The sequence below is a fragment of the Sciurus carolinensis genome, chromosome 1 (genome assembly GCF_902686445.1).
Source record: "Sciurus carolinensis chromosome 1, mSciCar1.2, whole genome shotgun sequence".
In the NCBI taxonomy this organism is placed as follows: Eukaryota; Metazoa; Chordata; class Mammalia; order Rodentia; family Sciuridae; genus Sciurus; species Sciurus carolinensis.
Window position 1 is genome coordinate 144,453,980 of NC_062213.1, and position 18,154 is coordinate 144,472,133.

Sequence of the window (18,154 nt, forward strand, 5' to 3'; positions counted from 1 at the left end):
GTCAAAAAAACAAATTCATCACACCTAACACCTCAAGATTCTAACTGAAAGAGAAAAAAGGAAAAGTGGGTCAGTCTCATGAAAATCAAAGGGAGATCAGTAGAGTAGAAGAAAGGGATCAGAGAGGGAAGAGGGGAGGGAAGGGGGAAATATTAGATAATGACATTGGCCAAACTATATTGTTACATTATATGCATTTACAAATGTGTAATGAATCCTACCATTATGTATAAATATAATGTACCAGTAAAAATTTGGAAGAAGATTCTAACTGGAAATAAACATAAGATATCTGAATTCCATTTTAAAACATTTGACATATTTTGCTACATTTATTTTGGTTAAATGACTTTGGTACAATAATAATTTTTATTGAGTAAGTTTTTCTTTTCGTTGTTTTGTTATTTGTGGTGCTGGGGATCCAACCCAGGACCTGGGAATGCTAAGCAAACACTCTACCACTGAGCTACACCCTCAACCCTTGTATAAATTTTGTGGTGTGCAAATCTTTTTGTGTGAGTACCAAAGCAGAGATAGTGTAACTTCATATACTCTCTTCGAAGTTTATGGAAATTAACCTGTATTACCTAACAAGTAATTTTAAATAATACTAAAGCCTCATTACAACCTGGTTTCCAATTTCAACTTTTAAATAATTTCCTCCAAAATTTATGCATTAAATATTGAGGGAAAAAAGCATAAAATGTGTAACTATTTCTGGCGTGTAATTACTACTCTGAAGTTGGTTGTGCCAACTTTCAAGGTTGCCTTCATAAGTTAGGGAGTGTAATTTATAAAAGCCAAGGTAAAATATAATTTCCCCATCTAATTCGGTTATGTCTCTGAAAGTTTTATGGTAGGAAAATGATCAGGATCTTAAGTTGTTATGGGAAAAAAAAAGTTTTAGGCAGAACCCTACTCTTAAGTCACTTTTTAAGTTTTCTACAATGAAGACTATATTAAATAATGAGAATGATAGTCTATTATTTAATTAGTAACAATACCATCTGATTTACCATTCCTTTCTCAACTTTAGAAACTTTAGATGCTTGCAAATTTGTTTTGTTAGACATAATAGGGATATCAAGAATGTAATTTTTAAATAGAAAGCATAACCTTATTTAAAATGCTTAATGCTTTTCAAATTTTATGATTCTCAATTAACCTTAGCCTTTTAAATTCCTCCACCTCTGGAGCCCTAGAAGTGCAAAATGTGTACTTAGATTTTTGTGTGTGAAACTTTTCTTTAATTATTTACATAACTAAATATTTCTCAAACTCTTTTCTAACATTTGATCTTCCATAACTTCATGTCACAAAAATACTTCCTGTAGACTTTTAATTTTTTGTGATTTTATTTATTTATTTATTTATTTATTTATTTATTTATTTATTTATTTATTTATTTATTTGCAGTACTGGAACTGGAACCTAGTAGCACTCTACCATGGCCACATCCCAGCCCTTTCATTTTTTGAGTCTTGCTAAATTGCCCATGCTGGCCTTGAACTTGTGATCCTCTTGCCTCGGCCTCCCAAGTAGGTGAAACTACAGGGGTGTCCCACTATACCTGTATTCATCTTAATGCTATCCCTTTAACAAAAATAGTAACAAAGTTCTTTGTCTTTGGCTTTATTTCTTATGTTTAAGGCTGCATCTGAATTTTTTCATTTGCTTCTACAATTTACTATCATTTTCTTTGTCCAACCTCCAGCCTTCTCTTTTCAAAATGATCTCAAGAATAGCTTAAGAACTGTATTCACACAAATCAACATTTTAAAAAAATTTTGTTTGTTTTAGTTGTAGGTGGACACAATACCTTTATTTTATGTGGTGCTGAGGAACAAACCCAGGACCTCACACATGCTAGATGAGCACTCTACCACTGAGCCACAACCCCAGCCCCCAAATCAATACTTTGATGAAGAGATATACCCACAAATTTTTAGTTTGAGAGGGATTACTATATTTGCAAATGAATATAGAGGGTATATATATTATTACTCATTATAATTTTTTTGATGAAAAACTGCAAGTTTTTTCTCTCCCTTTCTTTCTCCTCCTTCTCTCTTACCTTTCCCTCTCCTTTTTTTGTACAAGGATGGTTTCACATAGGTAGTATCTTACTTTCAAAAATATATATGGCTTATATAAAACTTCAAATATGGCCTCATTGTATTTTGAAAATAATTTGAGGTACATTTTAAAAATTTTAATCAAGGGCCCATCCTAATTATGAACTATTGTTGCTATTAATTTCCTTGAAAAATGATTTTGAGAGGCTGGGGCTGTAGCTCAGTGGCAGAGCGCTTGCCTGGCATGTGTGAGGCACTGGGTTCGATCTTAGTACCACATAAAAATAAACATAAAATAAAAGCATGCTGTCCAAATACAAAAAAAAAAAATTTTTAATGTTTTTGAGCCTATATGATAGTGCATACCTGTAATCATAGCTTTTCAGGAGACTAAGGAGGATTCCAAGTTCAAGGTCAGCCTGGACAATTTAGCAAGACTCTGTCTCAAAATAAAAAGTTTAAAAGGAATGAACCTCAGAGGCAGAACTCTTACCTAGCTTGTGTGAGGTCCTAAGTTTGATTCCCAGCACCACACACACACACACAAATAAAAATAACCCATTTTGTAATGTGTCTCAAAAGTTGTGACTTTATATTCTATCTTCATAAATGACTCAAAATATTTCAAGTATACATGCTAAATTACACAGACTTTACAAAGAGATAGCAAACTTTTAAAACATTTTTTCCATTCTTGAAAATTTAACAACAGGAGACATGAATGGCTTACTAGGGAAAATGTGGCACTGAGAATCAGTCTAATTCTCTGAGTTTCCTTTACAACTTGGTCTTTAAGTGCAAACAAGTCACTTGGCCAGGGTTTTACTTCTTCATCTAGAATTCTATGAACTAAAAGTATCACAGGGGTAAAAAAAGGAAATGTTGAAATATTTAATCTATAAAATTTATCTACTCATCCAAATTTTGATGAAGCTATTATTAAAAAATAACAAGCCAAATATTTGTTTCCTTAAAGGATAAAGCCCACATATACACACATGACATATAGGCAGTATATATACATTATTCAGTAAAAATTATTTTTACATTAAGGATGATGTCTATTTATCCTTAACTCTGGGAGGTTAAGTACATAGTTCTTGAACTATGAGGAGAGTAAGTCATGTCTAAACTCTTTACTGAGTCCAATCACATATATTAATTTCATTTTACCCCTCATAACTATTCAAATGACAGTTTCCTAAAAATAAACAAACAGGAGCATTTTTAATTCCTTGCTTCCAAGACAAGCTACTAAGAGGCAGAAGTGATGAGCTAAAGTAGAGGTCACAAACTCAGATGCTTTCAGAAGTCACAGACAAGTTAACTAAACATGCATAGCAGCTTTATGTAACACAATAGAGAATGGTAGGTCAGTGGCAGAAGTATATGCTTTGCCTAGAAACATCCTAATTAAAAAATGTTTTTTAAACTAATGAGCTAGCCAAACAAAATGCTTTTTTTGGCAAGCCATCAATGACCTTAGTGTACAGTTGTTCTTTTTAGCATAAGTAACTTGTGGTTTTTCTTGTGGGAAAGATAAACATCTTTATCAATTAGCTTACTGGGATCTATAGTACCTCACAACTCTTCCAGCTATGCAAAACAGGTTCAAAAGAACATTTTTAAAATCTCACAATTTAAAAAAAATTAGAAAATTTTAATCTTTACTTATACTACTACTATTAATTCAACATCTGATAAGTTAAAATTGGGCACTTATGTACAGTAAGGCCATTTAGTATCCTCTAAGATGAGAGATATTAGGATACTGTTTGTAGAACAATGTAAATTTTACTACTTAGAATAATTCTCTACTTAAAAAAACATTTAACACAAAGATTATTCACATTTCTAACCTATAAATTATTTACCTGGAAGAGTCAAGAAAATTGCAGTAAGCATGGGTTAAAATAGAAATCACACCTACCACAATGATGCTTTTCAGTTCTACCTCTTTAGATTTATAAGAAATTTTTCATGATTTCACACTTCCCTAGGACATTTCACCCACTGCAGTGCTGGGACTGAACCCAAGGGCATTTTAACTGTTATTCAGAAAAACAAAGTTATAAAGAATTTATGAATTATATATAGCAAGTATGATTAGCTCAAGTCTTTGCATTTTTTACAAATATCTTCCATTTTGCAACTAACGTATGTGGTTGTTTCTAACAATTCCTAAGGTATATGCCCAAGATAATTGAAAAGTTATGTCCACACAAAACTTTGCACACAAATGTCAACAGCAGCATTATATAATAACCAAAAAGTGGAAATAACCCAAATGTCCCAAAATACCTTGACAGATAAACAAAATTTACTAGGCATAATAGCACACACCAATAATCCCAGCTATGTGGGAGGCTGAGGTAGTAAAATTGTAAGTTCAAGGTCAGTCTTGGCAACTTAATGAGTCCAGGTCTCAAAACAAAAAATAAAAAGGATTGAGGAAGTAACTCAGGGGTGGAGGCCTCCTGGTTCATCCCCAGTAGTGCACATGTACATACACATAAACAAAATGTGACATATACATAAAATAAAATACTATTTGCCACATAAAGAAATGAAGTACTATGATGCAACATGGATGGACTTTAAATGTCATGCTAAATTAATCAGACAAAATACAGTTTTATTCCATTTATATGAAATATCCAGATAGACAAATCCATCAGATAAAAAGTAGATTAGTGTTGTCAGTGATTGGAAGAAAGAATGGGGGGTGACTGCCAATAGACATAGGGTTTCTTTTGGGAGTGATGAAAATATTCTGAATTAATGGTGATGATAGCACAACTATATGATCATACTAAAAACACTGAATTGTGCACCTCAAAAGGATAAACATAGGCTGGGAATATAGCTCAATGATAGAGCACTTGCCTACTATGAGCAAGGTCCTGGGTTCAATCCCAGTGCCACTCACACACACAAAGCAGGGGAAAGGGAGTAAACTAACAGGTCAGTGGTATAGCTTAGTGGTAAGGTATAGCTTAGTGGTAGAATGCATGCTTAGACTGCACAAGGCCCTGGGTCCATTCCTCAGCACACATAACCAAAAAAAAGTAAACTGTATTATGGTATATGAATTCTATCTCAATAAAGCTACAAGGCATATACTTATTATAACCTATTTATATTCTACTAAAAGGTGACAGAATCCAATTGTATGTATGTGTGCTCATGTGAATCATTATTCTGGGAAGTAGTTTTGTTTTTGTTATTGTTTTCTTCTTATTTTGTTTTTGTTTTGTACTGGAGATTGAATCCAGGAACACTTTACCATTTGAGCCATATCCCCAGTCCTTTTTATTTTTTTTATCTTGAGACAGGATCTCAACTAAGTTGCTTAGGGCTTCGCTAAATTGCTGAGGCTAGCCTCAAACTTGGAATCCTCCTGCCTCAGCTTCCTGAGTCACTGGGATTACAGGCATGTGCCACCATACCTGGCTGGGAAGTGTTTTTTTAACCAAAAACTTCTCAAAACATTACTCTCAATGTAGTTATAAAAACAGAAGACAAAACAAAATAATTTTTAAACGCAAATATATTTAAAAAATTAAAACACCTAGGAAATGCAATCTATACATATGAAAAAGTAAAATATTTATATGCATAACAAGTAGTAGCAACATTGACCATAAGCAGCAGTTAGTGTTTATTTTTCCTATATTTTGGTTTAACACCACAGTGGTAGTTTATTCTTTTTAGGGAAATTATATAAGGTATAGATAGCATATTATAAGTAAGTTACAGAAGACTGTGTAATTGGAAATTAATTCCAAGTAACAGTGTTTCCTCTAAAAACACATTTCTTATTAAACAAATTATTTTAAACTAGTGGACAACAAAATGAGCCTATAATTTAAGCCCAAGATATATAGTTAACTTGCATAAAATTACATATGGCATTTAAAAAGTCTATTTCTAAAATATCAGTAATCAGGCAATTGGGATTTCCACAGGAGATAAATTGCCATTCATTTTATTTTTATGAAGAAAAGGTCTGCTTTTAAGAACATTATAACCATGTTATTAAGAAATGTTACCGTATATACTTCAAAAGTCAAAATGGTAAAACATATTCACCAGTATGTTCTTTTACAGGTTGGTATTAGTCCTCAAACAGCATTTCAGGGTGGTTTAAATCTAATAACCACATTTCCAAACAACTTTGGCTTTTAATCTCTTTAGAAATACATATTACATACACAGATAATTGAAATTTCCATTATAAATGGGAACCTAGTAATACTGATTATCTAAAGATGTAAGTAATAAAGTACTTGGATTGTCTAGTACTTTATTAGAAATACATCTGCTGATATCACAAAACCAACTTCTCTATATATGCAAAATACTAAAATTTCTGATTTGGGAGAAATAAAATAAAATACAGTGAGTAGTTTTCTCTTAATCTCTAACTGTAAAAATCCCTTTTGCCTATTTATTTGACCCGTCTCTATTCATGCAATTTAATGAGCCCTCAGAAGAATTTACACATTTTTATACAGAATTCACATCTACATCAGTAAACTGCCAGTCCTTTTATATTTTCAGTGCCTTATCAAAATATGGGTAACAAAGTTCTTCATTCTATGAGGCAGGAAGATGTTTTCTAAGAACTTCTTTGGATGATGAAGATATTGTATCTGGGAAGGACACCTCAAATTCTATTAGAAGGTCACCACGTTGGTCAGGATTTTTGGGAAATGGCAGCCCATATCCAATAATTCTTCTTCTCATGCCAGGTTTCACAATATCATTTATTGACATAGGTATGTTTCTTCCATCCATTGTTGGCACATTAATTGAACAGCCACACAATGCCTAAAATGGACAAAATAAAATAAAGTTATCAAACTCTAAAACTTAAAAATCTATGTAAACACATTACAAGGTAGTAAAAAAATATATATATTAATGTAAAATTTTAATCCCCAAAAGAATAATAACTTACAAAACTTTTTCCCCATTAGAAAAATTATTTAGGGAAAAAAATGAAAAGTTCTTCAGGTAATACATAATCAGAGATGTTACAAAATATGGGAAAGTAAGGAAAAAGGAAAAGAGAAGTAAAGGATGTCTTTAACAATGCCTTGGAATGAAATGGATAGTTTGAAGTTGCTATTACAATAATCAAGATGCAGAAATTGGAATGCAAGAAAGAGAACAGACTTAGAACTGGAAAGACCAACATGGGAGCAATACCTACTTCTCTGTAAAACCACAGAATAAGAAATACACTTATTTTAGTCAACATTTACTATTTACTACATGCTACACAATTCCTATTGAACAACAGAGGGACCATGAACAAAGATGCCACCTCAAGGAAAGCACAAGGAACTCAGAGAAACATACATACAAACTAGCAATTAATAGTGTGAGCACAGAGGTCTTTGTGAGAGAAAGGGCACTCACATTATCACCCTAGTTTCTGTGAATACAGAATGCTTGAGCTAAGCATTGGACCAGGAGTAGGTATTGAGGCAAGCTGAAGAACAACAGTGCTGTGTAGAGTAGAGGTGAGATTATGACAAGAATTATATAAGATAATAATAACAGCAAACTCAGGGAGAACATACATCTCTAGATAGAAATCAGATTTAAAATGACCTTTTATCTTAAGTCAAGTTTAGACTTTAATGTAGAAATTAGGTAGAGCCATTTGAGAATTTTAGGCAGGACCTAAAATTGACATGGCCATATTTCATGGGTTATAATCTATTTTGAGAAATAGTGAAAATAAGAACTTGAGAACCACACTGAAGTACTACTATTATGGTGTTATTTTTTACTATATAATTATTACTACAAAGTATAAATTATTATTGTAATACTTTGATACACCATTATTACTCCAAATTAATAATTTTAGAACACATCTTATCAATGGATTTAAGGCGATGAGATTCCAGAGCAAATCATATAAACCACAATTGTAAAAACAGAGTAGAGTTAATCCACTATTAGGCCTCATCATACATAATTCAGTTTGCACTTAAAACTGACATTTAAATGGTTAAATAATTAAACTTAGAAAACTAACTTCATAAAAACGATTAAAGGTACTATTGCCTCAGAGAGTCATTATAAGGGTTACAATAAATATGATACACACAAAATAAACGTTAGCTATTATTTAGATTAATTCCCTAAGATCAATCAGCTGCAAAAATATGTTTGGTCTCAGAATCCTAGGTCCTACTAACTTACCTCCCGTAAACTAATTTTAGCATTATAAATTATATTTGATCCATCTCTTTTAAATTTGGGGTGATCTTTGTCTTTAATAATAAAAACAATGTCTGCTGGAATACTATTTGGTGTTTCATCTCCTTCCCTTGGAAAAGTAATTTTGGTGCCTTCTTTCCACCCTTTTTTAATCTCAATGGTGAGAATTTTGTCCTCAGATCTATAACTCCTTCCATCAGGGTTTAACCTTTTCCGAGAAATCTTCATCCGTTTGGTACAACCATTGTATATTTCTTCAAGTGATACTCTAAGTTCATGAATAACTGGAGGATCTTGTTTGAGACGGGATGGCCCCACAGAATTCCTGTCTCTTGGATATCCATTCATGCTGAATCCAAAGGCACTAAAAGGATCTCCATCTATTTCCATTTCTTCAGAATCTCTACCACCACCCATCCGTCTTCCAAAGAAGATTTCAAAGGGGTTGGAACCTCCAAAAAATGCTGCAAATGTGGCATGAGGATCACCATGAAAGGTGTACCGAAAGGTTCCTCCTTGTCCATCAGTACCTCCTGCTCCTCCTTTCAACCCTATGTGAAGAGATAAGCATGATTACAAAAAAAATCTGCAACTCTTGACAGTTAAACTTTCAAAAACTCCACTGCTCAGAAACTGGCTAAATTGGGTTGCAATTTATTCAGAAATATCATTATATCTAAATACAAAAAATTCCTGAAAATTCCATCCCAAGTTAAGTTTCTAACTTTCAAAATCTTCCTCCAAATGCTTAGCTTTAATACTTTATTCCTGGGTTGGGGATGTAGCTCAGTGGTTCAAAGTTTGCCCAGCATGCTTGATGTAGTAGTTCAATCCTCAACACTGTACATACATACAAATACAGTAATTTATTCCTGAATATTTGTTTTATAATCAGTAAGAAACAATTTAAGAATCCCTTTAACTACTGGTGTGGCATACTGAAGTATACAAATTTAAGTTTTTAAAATTTGTCAGTTGAAAGGTGTTTAGTAATCAATGCAAAATCTGAAGCTTTAAGTACCATTATAATCAATAAATACAATCAATAATATGTAGTAGCATATACATACTAAATTATTTCAGGTCAAGTATTAAGAAAGAAACTCTGCAAAGGGGAAAAATTCTAATAATGAGAACACACTATGAAAAATGTTTTTTAGACACTAAAATTGCTATTGTTTTTGTTTTTGCAGTACTGAACCCAGGGATATTCTACCCCTGAGCTAAATCCCAGCCCTTTTCATTTTGTATTTTGAGATAAGGTCTGGCGAAATTGCCCAGGCTAGGCCTGAATTTGAGATTTAACTGTTTCCACCTCCAGAGTAGCTGGGATTACAGGCATGTGCCACCATGCCCAGCCTAAAATTCTTATACCAAAAATTCTTATTCTTATATCCAGATACCAAATTTGTTTATCTAGGCATATCTCATCATAATATTATTCCAAAAACAAGACAGCTATCAAGAGCTGTAAATATCCCTCCCTTGTAAGGACTGTGACTGGTTATTTCTGTCTATTGTGGACAACCCACTTCAGACTACAGTATAGTGGCATTTTGCTCAGAGGTTCAACTAAGTAACATGTAGCTCACAAGATTACATATGTTTGAAAAAGCATTTTCTAGTACATGCCAAAGAAAGATTCCACTAAAACCCACAAAACATCATCACAGTGATCTTTTAAGGGGTCAATACTGAGATTAAAATCAGCAAAGTCTCTGAGGCAGCCTTACAGGAATTCCTAACCAAGGGAACAAGGAGAAAAATAAAGATTATAAAACTGAAAAACATAAAAAATAATTTAAAGTTCCACTAGAAATACTTTGCATGTGCTCAAAGGGAGAGCATATTTCTTATTCTATATTAGCTTCTTCCATTAAAAGGTATATATATGTATTCTACACCATCCTAAAGTCTCAACTGATGTCTAAATTTTTACCTTTATCCATGAATAGAAATCTAAAGAGTTCTAACAATCTGAAAATTGTCAAAACGGAAGGATATAACCAAATAGCAGTTAGGGAAAATCCTTGTAGAAACTCAATGATAAGACTAAGCTGGTAATAACTTTTAAGATGCAGTTCATCCAAATCTCGAGTGTGTGTATGTGTGTGTGTATGTGTGTGTTTACTTATTTTTGTAGTGGGAAATGAAGCCAAGGATACTTTACCATTGAACTACATCCCCAGCCATTTTTATTTTCTTTTATTTTGAGACAGCGTCTCACTGAATAGACCAGACTGACCACAAACTTAAAATCCTACCTCAGTCTCCTGAGCTACTAGGATTACAAGCCTGTATCACTATGCCTGACTTTTTTTTTTTTTTTTTGGCAGTACCAGGGACTGAACCCAGTGGCACTCTACCACTGAGCTACATACCCAGCCCTTTTTATTTTGGGACAAGGTCTCAATAAGTTGTCCAAGATGGCCTTTGAACTTGTGATCTTTCTGCCTCTGCCTTCCAAGTAGCTGGGATTAGGCAGGGTGTAGCTCAGAGGTAGGGTACCATGCTCAGCATGTTGGAGGTCCTTTGGTTTGACACCTAGTACCAAAAATAAAATAAAATAAAATAATCCAAATTTCTAAGATTAAAAGCATGTGCTATTGTGCCCAGCTTCCCTTTTATAAATTTTACGAGAACAATTATAATTCTCCATGTTAAAGGTTAATGGCATATTTCTTTAAATGAAAGAAAACAAATATTCAAGGTCATAACCAAGTAACTAAAATGAATACTTAAATTATTTCAATAATTTTATCCTTCATCACACAGATTTCATAGGATATAACTATTTATTAGAGAGTTAAGTAAATCAGAGGCAGGAGATGTAGCTCAGTGATAGAGCACTTGCCTATCATGCCTGAGATCCTAGGTTCAATCCCCAGTATTGTAGGGGAAAAAAATTAGAGTTAAGAAAATTGGGTAAATTAGCTTGTTTAATCTAAGCCTCTACAAGCCAAAAAATCTAAATGCTTTGGAGCCATAATGGATTCATGGAAAGAATAACATTTTAAGTTATTACATCAGGAGTTTGGCTTTCCCTAAAACCTCTTCCCACTCTGCCAAAAATGGTAACTCAGGATTACTGAGTCCCTAAAAAGATTCACATGTAGTCTGAAGTGTCTTATTTATCGAAACTGTCAAGACTCCAATGCAGCTTTGAGGTTTTCCTAGACATTAAATAGTGAATTATGTGGCTCAGATAAAGAACGGAGCTACTCTAGGCTGAGAAAATTCTATCAAAATTCATGCCACTATTATATAATATGAATTGTTATGCAAGTATCACTTGCAATGCATAGTACTTGAATTATAACAAGCATGTCATCAATTATACAGTTAATCATGTGTAGTTTAACTGCTAATGGAAATTTTAAAAATTCAACTAGATTCCTTTGCCATCCAAAACACTTTCTAGATACTATCATCTCTTTGTGTGATCAAGAAATGCACTCTAGAAACATTTGCCTATGCTTTAGTACGTCTGCTATTATATAAAAACCAACCAACCAACACATTTGTTCTCTAAAAACAAATATTTGGAATAGTATCCACAGCAATGACTTCCACTTATTAGTTAACTTGATTAAAAGTTTATCAAAAAAAGAAATACTAGAGAACAATTAGAATTTCAAGAAAAAAAAATGATACTATTTAATCCTTACATTAAGGAGACCTAATATGTAAAAATCCAGACTTATATAGCAAGACATAGAATAAGATCCTTTAAAGTTTATTTCACAAAAATCCAATTGAGCGGGCTGGGGAGATAGCTCAGCTGGTAGAGTGCTTGCCTTATAATCACAAGGCCCTGAGTTCGATCCCCAGTACCGCAAAAAAAAAAAAAAAAAAAAAAAAAAAAAAATCCAATTGACTTACATATTTTTGGAATGTGTAATAATAAATACCAAAGAGATTCTGTTGATTAAACATGTAAGTTAAAGAGAAGAAGCAAACTAGCATAAAGATTAATATACTAAATGTAAATTTGATCACATAAATACTACTTTTTAGCACTTGAAGAAAATTGAGTAAACTATAAGCAATAAACAAAATAAGGAAAGCATAAAGAAAAAGACATGTTAAAGTATGAGAATACTCTAAGGATGTGTTACTAAAAATTCTTTTTTAAAAATTTTTTAATGCAAACTTCAGTTCACATTCACTGAACTATTCAGAACTACACCTAAAATTTTCAGGCAAGAGTGGTTCAAATTTAGAATTCCAATTCTAAATTTCTATGGTTCTAGTTTTTGCTTTCAAATGATTCAACTACGGAGAAAATTTATTTTTAAAAAATTGACTGATTTCATACCCTAAAATTAAACCTTTGTAAATATATATTTTGTACAATCAACAATCCACTGGGATGTGGTTGTGGCTCAGTGGTAGAGTGCTAGCCCAGCATGTGTGAGGCCCTGGGTTTGATCCTCAGCACCAAATAAAAATAAAGGTATTATGTCTATCTACAACTAAAACAAAATATTTGAAAAAAAAAATCCACTTATGAGCAGGAGTTGTAGTTCAGTGGTAGAGTGCTTGCATAGCACATGTGAGGCACTAGGTTCAAACCTTAGTCTGACATTAAAAAAAAAAAAATCCACATATGGAATATTACCATCATTCCAAAGAGTTCTGCAGTTCCTATTTGTAGCTAATCCCTATTCCTACCTTCAGCCCTAGGCAAGAAGATCTGCTTTCTTCTCTACAAATTTGCCTTTTCCAAACATTTCATATAAATGGAATCGTACAGTATGTAATCTTAATTTATATATGGCTTCTTTTATTTGATACTTTTTAAGGTTCATCCATGTTGTAGCATGTTTCAGTAAACTGGTCCTTTTAACTACTAAATAGAACCCCACTGATGTTCATACATTTTCTTTATCCATTAACTAATTGATGGTACTTTTGATGTTTTAAATTTGGGACTGTTACAAATAATGCTACTACGAACTTTTAGGTACATGATTTGTGTAGATATGTTTCTTCTTCCTAAGAGTGGAATTGTTGAGTCATATAGTTAAGTTTAAAACATCTTTTTGGGAGGGATACTGAGGATTGAACCCAGGGGCACCTTACCACTGAGCTACATCCCTGGCCCTTTTTGTTTTGAGACAGGGTCTTGCCAAGTTGCTAAGGCTGGTCTCAACCTCCCAGGTCACTGAGGCAATTACAGGCCTGTGCCATCCTACCTGGCTAAAACAGCTCTATCTGTCCATTTTTTTTAAATAAGGCATTCTAAATTAGAGATATTAGAGATTTTTCAGAACACTAGTAAATTGAATCAATGAATCTCTTAATTCCTAAATACATAAATTTAGCAAAAACTCAGATACTTCTGAGTTTATGATTCTTTATTTCCACTGTCCCAGCTCCAAGAATATAATAATTAAGGGGGGGGAGTACATCCAGTACTTACAGTGTCTCCAATAGTCTTAAAATTCAGTATTTTGTTACTACTAAAGAAATGTATGAAACCAGGACTGCAGGTCAGACAGAACAATAAAAAGCAAAGAGAAAAAAAATGTTTTCCCACACTTTCACAGTGTATCTAAAGGGAATTTGGCAGGGCACAGGGGAGGGAGGAGCTGCTCAGGATCTAACCCAGCACCTATCCATCATTGAGCTGCATTCCCAGTTCCTAACAGGATTTTTTAAAGAATTAGTGGGATATTCTGAGTAAAGGACAAATAATAAACGTGATACTTTTCTGGTAAGGAAGAATAATTCTAAAAAATAATTCGAATACCTTCATTCAACTGTATTTTCAAGTAATCTATAACTGTGGAATATTTCTGAATAGGTCAATGTTCTAAAAAAAAAAAAAATCCCCCCCCAACTCTTTCTTTCTATAGCTTATATCAATTATCTGAATTAAGAACAACAACAAAAATATTCAGGGCACATAGATGATCCTCGTTTAATTTTTAAAAATGCACTCACTGATGATGACCAGTAAAAATCAAACTTGGAAAAAAAAATTGACTCAAGAAAAGCACTATTAAGAAGCAATATAGGGCTGGGGAGACAGCTCAGTCGGTAAAGTGCTTGCCTTGCAAGCACAAGGCCATGGGTTCGATTCCCAGCACCACAAAAAAAAAAAAAAAAAAAAAGAAAAAAGGCAATATAGACAAGAAAACTGTAGTCATTTGGTGACTTGAAAATTCTGAAGATAAATAACCTTAATAAACCTGAATCCCTATGGCTTTGTCACAGATATAAACTTCAGCAATCAATGAGATAGATGTAGCCAAATATCTCAGATTTAAAGCACGGGAATTTACAGTGCTACTCCATGTTTATGGGCTTTTTTTTTTTTTTACAAAATTATAAAAACCTCCTTCAGAAAGAGTAGTAGATTACTGACAGTATCTCGAAATCCTGCTTAACTCTTGAAAAGAACCAAATCATGGTATTCTGAGTAGTATGGCCATAGGGAACATGCACTATTTGTCCCTTTATAGTTACAAGACCTGACATTGCAGATCCTCACCACACTAAAACAAGCAGCATAAACTTCAATTTTTGGCAACTTACAGACCAAAAGGTAAAAAACTCTTTACACACAATAGCCCTGCTTGTCTCTATTTAATTTGTTTGATTCAAAATGAGAAGTCTCTGCTTGGCTTTATTTTAAGAATATATTTCTAATTAGCAAAATTTGATGATATAATGCAATAAAGAAAGCAAAGGGATAACAAAAAGTTTTCATAGCTACAATAATTTAAGACATTTTGAGAGAAAAACTAATAATAAAGTACTTGATTTTAAATTTTGAAAATACAGGACTTGTAGAAATAAAAAGGTTTTTGTTGTTGTTGTTGTTGTTAATTAGCGATTTAAAATAGTCTACTTTATGGCTATATTTATATGGAGATGACAAACAAACCTGATTTAAAATCCAGAATGATAAAAGAAGAATCATAAATTATCCCTATTTATGGTTGTCACTAATATCTGATCACATAATGTAAGAAACAAAAGTATGGCAGGGACAGAAAAGGGAAGTTGTCATGCTTTCCTCCACACCTAGATAGTAAAATTTCAAAATGAATTGTTACCTAAAAGAAATTCAGTAATTGTTCAAACTAGGTGGCCATTTTAGGTCAAAAACTGTATTTCTGGGATCTCATTTTCTTGGCACACAATTACTGTTTACAATTAAGCTAAAAACTTGTTCTGGTATTTTATGACATCAGGAAAATTCTTTCCTCTCCAGGCAAAATGCCAAAAACAACTAGAAGCTAAATGCCTGCGCCTTCTGCTTCTAAGACAGACGATTCTGTCTTGTTCAGTCGCCTTGTTTTAAGAAAGGAAAAAAAAAAAAAACTTGTTTGTTTTTTGTGAATAAAAGATAAAGTACCCAGAATTTGAACATCTAATCTTAAAATTTTAAAATCATTATTGATTCTGGCAGAAAATTCACTGGAAAACAAAACAGGTTGCATAAGACTTTTGACACAATTCATTGATGTACATGGGAATTTAAGGTTTCTGTTTAAATACACAATGTTAACAACAGAAGTCTAATGGTAGAATATGTATAATACAAAATGCTAAAATCCCCTGTAAAAGGCAAACAAGGACATTTCATTCATAGCTATGCAATACTCATTCATATAATCAGGGATGAAATCTTGTTTTTAATCTATTACTTATTTTCAACATGTCTGAGGATCTAATTTAATGATAACCACAGAGTAAGAAAGGAAAGAGAGATGAAGAAACAGAAAGATACACACAAAATACTTACCTTCTTCCCCAAACTGATCATATATTTCTCTCTTTTTAGGATCACTCAACACTTCATAAGCTTCTGCGACCTCTTTAAATTTTTCCTCTGCTTGAGGAGATTTGTTCTTGTCCGGATGAAATTTGAGGGCTTGTTTTCGGTAAGCCTTTTTAATATCTTCATCTGAAGCTCCTTTTTCAATTCCCAAAATGCAATAATAGTCTTTCCCCATTTCGAATGCCTTGAAATGAACTTAGATTTCCCTTTGTAAAAGAAAACAGCGTCCCCAGTCTTAGCAATATGATTCTAAGAAAAATAAACCAAGCTGGGTATTTTAAAAGTTAAAGCAAATCAGCAATTTAGCTAGCTGTCTTAAGGCAACAAGCAGACAGCGTCTCCGTGTTTAATTCCTTCCCAACAGCTCACTTACAGATAAATATACACTACACAGGAGACGGCCTCCTTCTGGATCCTCCCATTTTCACTACGTGTCTCTGTACTTTCTAGAACAGCAAATGCTACAGGACGTCACTTTCCCAGCTGCCTCTAGTCAAAGTACTGAGCTATGTTTTCTCCTCCTCCATGATTAACTATTCATTTTCCTTCTGGTTCTATCATTTTTATTTCCTATTTAAGAGGCCAAGTAGATTTAACAAACCAGTATTTCAACATGGACTGTCATAACCACATATTTATTTACTCGGTTCTAGGTGGAAAAGACACAAAAATAATTATAGCCATTAAGAATTCCATGTTATCAAGTGATTATACAAGTACCCTGACTTATTATTTTAGGTATTTGAATTTCAAGTCATTCAATTGTAAAACATACAATACTAAAAGGTAGGTTTTTAAATTTTTTCAAATAATTTGCTTCATTAAAAAAATTCCTGGAGTTTATCAATCAGAAATTCGAATTAGTATATTCAATTTCACATTGTAAAAAGGCTATATCATGAAGTTAAAAAGCAGTATTTTTTTGGGCTGGGGAAATAGCTCAGTCGGTAGAGTGCTTGCCCTGGGTTCGATCCCCAGCACCGCAAAAAAAAAAAAAAAAAAAAAAAAAAGCAGTATTTTTAAATGAAGACATAAATGATCTGAACTATCTTTTTGATTTTTTGTAGTATATAAGAATTAACAGCTCTAGGAAGCCAGTATTTATTTGTAAAAGCTTAATACCTGAATTTAGTTATTTCAACTAAAACAGCATGACTCATTCCCCCCCTACACTGTACTCCTGGGGTCACTATTTAAGGAATTTTTGTAATGCAGGAAAGTTAGGGAAAAGGTGTCAGGTTACAGATAGTACAAGCTCATGTTCCTTAATAAGATCAAACTAAAAATCTAGATATGCTATTATTAAAAGAGCAGTAATATGGAAATATTTTTTTCCTTTTCAAACACATTTCCCCTAATTAGAAATATATACTCATTGAAAAAGATTTTGGGAAACACAAAAAATAAAAATCTCCCTATCATACCACTTTAGGTAATCCTGTTAAATGTTAGTATATCTCCTAATCCCTTCTTCTATGAATATTGATGGTTATTTGATATATTTATATATCCTCTGATGCCTGTTTTCTCATATATTTTTTAATATTTTATGAGACATATTTTCATGTATATAACTCATCTTTTATTTATATGGTTTTCTCATCTTTTCAAAAAATGTTCTCATTTCTCTTTTTTTTCCCTTTTCTTTTCTTTTCTTTCTTTCTTTCCTTCTTTTTTTTTTGTGGGTGGGGGCATGGGTTAGCTTGGTTTGGTTTTTGTGGTGCTTGAGGATCAAATCCTAGGTCTCACACATGCTAGGTAAATACTCTTATGACTGAACCCCCATTTCTAATATAATATTGAAATGATGGATTACGAAGAAAATGTCAAAAGAAATGTATCAAGTTCATACCCAGTGTCTATAAACATGAGGAAAAAAAAACTTTTAAGAGGTCTAAGGTGTAGCTCAGTGGTAGGGTTCTGGCCTAGCATGTGCAAGTTCCTCATTTCAATCCCAGTACCCTCCCCCTACAAAACATTATGAGGAAAATAAAATAGACATTATGTTTAGAATATAATGAAAAGGTCAGATGTGGTGGCACAC

The 18,154-nt window shown here is 32.9% G+C and overlaps 1 protein-coding gene across 3 annotated transcripts in view; it reads right to left on the bottom strand.

Moving 5' to 3' along the window:
• Positions 1–5,607: 5,607 nt before the first annotated feature.
• Positions 5,608–18,154, bottom strand: part of Dnajb4 (DnaJ heat shock protein family (Hsp40) member B4) — a 36,767-nt gene continuing 24,220 nt past the window's right edge. For 2 of the 3 annotated variants that reach the window (XM_047552000.1, XM_047552007.1), the window contains exons 3-5: positions 16,075–16,316; positions 8,298–8,866; positions 5,608–6,908 (exon numbers count right to left, since the gene is read on the bottom strand). In XM_047552000.1, coding sequence (XP_047407956.1) covers positions 6,675–6,908; positions 8,298–8,866; positions 16,075–16,285 — 1,014 coding nt within the window. In that variant the 5' untranslated portion in view covers positions 16,286–16,316 and the 3' untranslated portion in view covers positions 5,608–6,674. Of the gene's footprint in view, positions 6,909–8,297; positions 8,867–16,074; positions 16,520–18,154 lie in introns of those variants that run through there. The other variant, XM_047551992.1, reaches the window with a different exon arrangement.